Source organism: Lepisma saccharinum, chromosome 3 (assembly GCF_977018435.1).
Source record: "Lepisma saccharinum chromosome 3, izLepSacc3.1, whole genome shotgun sequence".
Classification (NCBI taxonomy): domain Eukaryota; kingdom Metazoa; phylum Arthropoda; class Insecta; order Zygentoma; family Lepismatidae; genus Lepisma; species Lepisma saccharinum.
Genome location: NC_139231.1, coordinates 73,348,913 through 73,354,610, shown reverse-complemented (window position 1 = coordinate 73,354,610; position 5,698 = coordinate 73,348,913). Strand labels below are relative to the sequence as shown.

The following is a 5,698-nucleotide window of genomic DNA, read 5'->3' as shown; positions in this document are numbered from 1 at the left end:
GAAGTTCCGCTGTCGTCAGGCACGTATCCAGAAATTCTCTTCGGGGGGGGCTAAAGAATATCTTTATAGGTGTAAAGATAGTACTTCACTATTGTATATGATTATACCATATATATATATATATATATATATATATATATATACACATACATATATATGTGTGTGTGTGTGTGAGTACACACTACACACACACATACATGCCATGCAAATCAAAAACAGAAAGATAAGAAAGAACGAGATCGGCTTCAGCCTCCTGTATCCAAAATAAACTAAAGTTATTACTGTTATTATTATCTGATTACATGCAAAATATCACTCACATGATTGAAAGAATAGAAACTACGATATACCCAACACAAGATGGTTGAATATGTTAGTGTTGTTTACAGACCATTGAGTCTTATTTTTTTCAAGCTGACAACAATTAACGTCACAGTTAATCACCAACAAAGACAGCAGCATAGAGTAAAAGTTGGAGCACAATAAATAATATTTAGAAAATTATATATGTGTTATGCATATACACGAGAACGAAAAAGATATAGCCTTAAACAAAAAATATCAACATTTCACGTTCACACTGCAGTCAGAAATAAGTCGTTCGGTACATGAATTGAAAAAAAAGAAAGAAAGAAAGAAACGGCTGTCCACTGTGCTGCTAAGGGTGGCCTTAGGTTTGTTGGATGAGAGAAAAGTGTAGTTACTCTTGGAGTACCGACCTCTGGATACAATCATTTTTGACAAGGAATAAATAAAAAGAATAAATGAATGAATATTAAATTTATGCACCATCCTATGCAACATTCACTTACACATAAAATATCTGAACATACAATTCCTATAAACAAACGCAAACAATTGGACCTGTCAGATTCACTTAAAGTAACATCTTTCTAGGTCCTTGCCTAGCCATAGCGTCGAGCACTTCGTCAGGAGTAGGAGCTGACCTCCAATGGACTGACAGCAGTGCCAGACCTGTCAGTCTGTTACTTCCCATCCGGTTTCTCAAGAATGTTTTTATTCTTTTCATTGTGGAAAATGATCTCTCCACAGAAGCTGTCGAGATAGGGATTGTCGCCAGCACTCGGAGAAGAGCATGAATACCTCGGAAGAAAGCGGGATCACAGGCGTCCAGTACACTTATTAAGTCCGATGGCTGCTCCTTTCCAGACCACTTCTGACACCACAAAGCATATTCCCCTTTCAGTTCAGAAAAAGTCGTTCCTTCGCCCACGTACTGTACTATGTTCTTTAACTGGCCCATCTTCTGCAGACTTGCATTCTTGGGAAGGATGACAGAAATGTTAGACAGAAATTCCTTGTTGTTGGAAAACTTTTCATCCAAAGCTGATATCACACCATCCAAACAGGGGATCCAGACAGAGCGCCTAAAATATACCTCGGCCGACTCGTGGGGATAATTACTCCTTTTGGTCTGTTTGCTGCAAATCCGAGGCACTTCGACCGAAGTGCCAAACAAGTTTTTCATGAAGTTATTAGCAGCGGTGAACAATTCTCCGAATTTTCGGTCGGACTTTTCTCTCAGCTCTTTCAGGACTTGAATCACATTTTCTGCATATTCTACTGCTGCTGCAAGGTCATGGGATGGGTTCTGCAAGTACATTGACAAAGGCAGCGTGTGACTGAAAATCTCTTCGCACACTAGCAGGGACACGATGAATTGGCTTTTTTCAATTGCAGACAATAATTGCGCCGCTGTTGAAGAGACAGCCCTGTTTCTATCAGAAAGATCACGCAAACAGGCTACAATAGGTTCCAGGAGCTGAAGGAACACAATGACTGCGTCGTGTCTCTCGATAAATCTCGTATCGCACAAACTCACTAGGCGCCGTTTCTTCTCTTCAGGCATCAAAGCATCGATGGTGTCCCTGAGCATTTTTACAGCTAGGGAGTTATTTTGAAATAATGAACAAGTGTCTCTCATTACTCCGAAGCTGTTACGCACGCACGGAATGGACAATCCACTCGATAACGCAAGATTCAAACGGTGAGAGGCACAGTGGACGTAGACAGCTCTCGGATACTTCTGTCTGATTCTAGCCTGAACACCACTGATGTGTCCTCCCATATTTGCAGCTCCATCAAAGCCAAGACCCACCAAATTGTTCATATTAAGTCCCAAGCACTCACAAGTGTTCAAAATTGTCTCTGTCACGGCTTCACCAGTCATATCATATATTGGCACGAAACAAAGGAAGTCTTCTCGAACGCAGTTAGATGGTGAAACAAATCTAATGCACAGCGAAAACTGTTCCGTTCCCGATACATCTAAAGTTTCGTCCCCCAATATGGTAAAATACTGAGACTGATTTATCTCGGACACAATTTTTCTTTGAATCAGCTCACCACAAGTTTTTAACACTTCGTTTTGGATCAGTGGACTGAAGTAAGATGCGTTCTTCCTGCAAGTTTGGATGTGATTCTTTAGAACGTTATCCCCTGCCTTCGCACGAAACCTTAACAAGGCCCTAAATTTCCCATCCTTGTTATTTGGATCTTCCAGACTTAGTGGACCACTGTCATTGTCACCTCGAAGCGGCAGCTCGTGTTGACCACAGAAGATGATTGTCTCGACAACCGGTCGGAGTGCCGCTCGATTTTCTTCTTTCTCCTTTATTCTCTGGTTGTCGATTAAACCAGCAATATCTTCTTGCCGTTTCTTCTCGATATTCATAAAATTTTCGGCCTTAATGGCTGCCTCTTTGTGGTAGTTAGTCTTTGAGTGTGTGTCGAATTTCTCCACGGCATCTTTCCATTTAATAAAAGGAAAGGTTACCAACTGTCCCAGTTTCTGGTGATTGCCTTTGCCGGTTAGTTCAGCAGCAAACACAACACAAAACTTACAGTAAGCTCCATCATCGACTCTTGAATATGCAAGCCAGTTCCACCTCCTCAACCAATTAACTTGAAAAGTTCTTTTCATCCCGTGAATGACACGAACTGGATACACGAAAGTTTGTCCGGGCACAAATAAATCATCACTCAACACTTTGGTTTTCAGTTCATCTGTACAGCTTATTTCTTTTTTTAATAAACCTTGTGCAACCGCTCCTATATCCGGTACTGCTAGAACATTCACTTCACAGATCTTCAATCTCTTTGGCTCTGGACCCGAACTAGCACTGCACTGTGGCTCCGGGAGTTTTTCTGCTGTCTTCAGCCCTGGACCCGAACTAGCACTGCACTGTGGCTCCGGGAGTTTTTCTGCTGTCTTCAGCCCTGGACCCGAACTAGCACTGCACTGTGGCTCCGGGAGTTTTTCTGCTGTCTTCAGCTCTGGACCCGAACTAGCACTGCACTGTGGCTCCGGGAGTTTTTCTGCTGTCTTCAGCCCTGGACCCGAACTAGCACTGCACTGTGGCTCCGGGAGTTTTTCTGCTGTCTTCAGCCCTGGACCCGAACTAGCACTGCACTGTGGCTCCGGGAGTTTTTCTGCTGTCTTCAGCTCTGGACCCGAACTAGCACTGCACTGTGGCTCCGGGAGTTTTTCTGCTGTCTTCAGCCCTGGACCCGAACTAGCACTGCACTGTGGCTCCGGGAGTTTTTCTGCTGTCTTCAGCCCTGGACCCGAACTAGCACTGCACTGTGGCTCCGGGAGTTTTTCTGCTGTCTTCAGCTCTGGACCCGAACTAGCACTGCACTGTGGCTCCGGGAGTTTTTCTGCTGTCTTCAGCCCTGGACCCGAACTGAAACTGTTACTAGATTTTGGCACTTTACGGAAAAATGTGTCAATAGTTCTCTTCAATTTCGAATCGCTAGATATAAAATTGTCAATAGTTCTCTTCATTTTAATGAGCCCAGTTCAGATGATCACTTATCGACTTATCAAGTGCCACATTAATTGATTCTGTTGAACAGATCAACGGGAAATTCAACTCGCGTATCCTCTTTTACATTCTGGAAGGTTCCGCAGATAAAACGTTTCGTGAATATTCGCACTAAAGTGTAGCACTGTACTGTTGCAACTGACCGCTTCGAAGTTTCTGGACATTTTTAAGTGAGTGGCCTCCCCCCCCCCCCCAACCCCCTTGCTGGTTTTCAACACCGGTGTTGGGTGTCTCTGTGACGTCGCAGTTGCTTCCAAACCATATGTCGATCTCAAGTAGTTTGTATCTTGTGCCGACTTCCGTGACAGAGTGGTCAACGCAGCGTGATACGATGCCGGGGGTTCTGGGTTCGAATCCTGTCCTGGTCATGGGTGTTCTTTGTTAGTGTCCTTTCATCATATCATCACTCATCCTCATCTTTGTAATTTGCCTCCCCGATGGCGCAGTGGTATCGTCGTCGCCTTTTAATGAAGGGGTCCCGGGTTCGATTCCCGGTGAAGGCACATGGTTCGGATCCCACTTTAAACTGTAGGTCCCGTCCCGATTAGCCTTACTCTGCATAAAGTGGACTTAAAACAAGAAATCAATCCAATCCAATCATCTTCGTAATTAGTCAAAGTGGCAGAAATGCGAAGTAAAATAAACTAAATCAATTAATCAATCAAGAAAGAAAACTTGTGCAGTGGTAAAGAAATACATACAGTTACGAGCTTAAGCCCACAGGGCATAGTCCAGAATCAGACAGAGCGCAAACATGCTAAAACGAGTATAATGGTTGATTTGGTTAATTTGTTTTCGCTTTTCTGCCACTTTTGGCTAATTACGAATATGAGGATGAGTTATTATATACTGAAATTGATGAATGCATTCACAAACACCCATGCCCAGACCGGGGTTCGAACCCGGGACCCCTGGCATTGTAGCGCGATATGCTAACCACTCCGCCACAGAGGCCGACACGGGTATAATGGTGGGGTGACGACCATTGTTGCATTATCATTTCCGGCAAGTAGTAATATGAGTACCAAATAACTAAAATAAAAATAGGAACGTACCACTATTATACTATTTACATAGTGTAAAACACGCAACATGTTAATAGTAATAATATTCGCAAACAGTACGATATGATTTCTCGAGTCACATATTACTTTTTCTGATTTCGTGAAGACCAATGTTGAGAATCTTGAGAAGAGTGAACAGACAAGGAAAGTTATACAAAATCTTATTCTGTGCAATAATTAATGTTTTGACGAAATCTTAATCGACTGTTCCAAACTTCTCTATCACCACCCGGTGAGACTGTTCTCCACCCTTCACCGATAAGAACTGAGACGAAAAGCGCCTTTTTTATAGGTTAACAATTGCTCGCATATTACATCGGAGGAAGCCAAGATGCTTACCATTGTAAGGAGCAAAATTTCGAATGACCAAAAATTACAACTGATAGTACGCTTATATGGAATTAATAGAGTTTTAGTCCATGGGGGGTGGGGGGAGTTGGGCTCCAACCGAAATAAAAATTAGTTTTACTCCACCCTGATCTTCTCCTCTAGCTACGCTCTTTCCACAATGATGGCGCCAGAAGAATGAGCGAGGAAGCAGAGGTGGCTGGTATATTATCTATCTATCACAGGTCTAAACACTATACCAAAAAATGCATATTTGGGCTTTATTTATGTATGCAGTTTCTCTTCTTTGATGGAGTGGTGGAAAGGGGACAAATTCGTTGACCGAGGGTTTCCCCAGGTCATGTTTTGCATGTGTCTTGTAAAATGCTTCAATGTTTGTTTTATTTTAGTCGGTGTTAATTATTTATCAGTACCTGAAAAATAAGACTCCTGTGGTCT

The 5,698-nt window shown here is 42.8% G+C and overlaps 1 protein-coding gene across 1 annotated transcript; it reads right to left on the bottom strand.

The window, feature by feature from the left end:
• Nucleotides 1-877: 877 nt before the first annotated feature.
• LOC145985574 (52 kDa repressor of the inhibitor of the protein kinase-like) lies at nucleotides 878-2,191 on the bottom strand. Its single transcript, XM_083119644.1, has one exon. The coding sequence runs from the start codon at nucleotides 2,189-2,191 to the stop codon at nucleotides 878-880; it is 1,314 nt and encodes a 437-aa protein (XP_082975770.1).
• Between the last annotated feature and the right edge of the window lie 3,507 nt (nucleotides 2,192-5,698).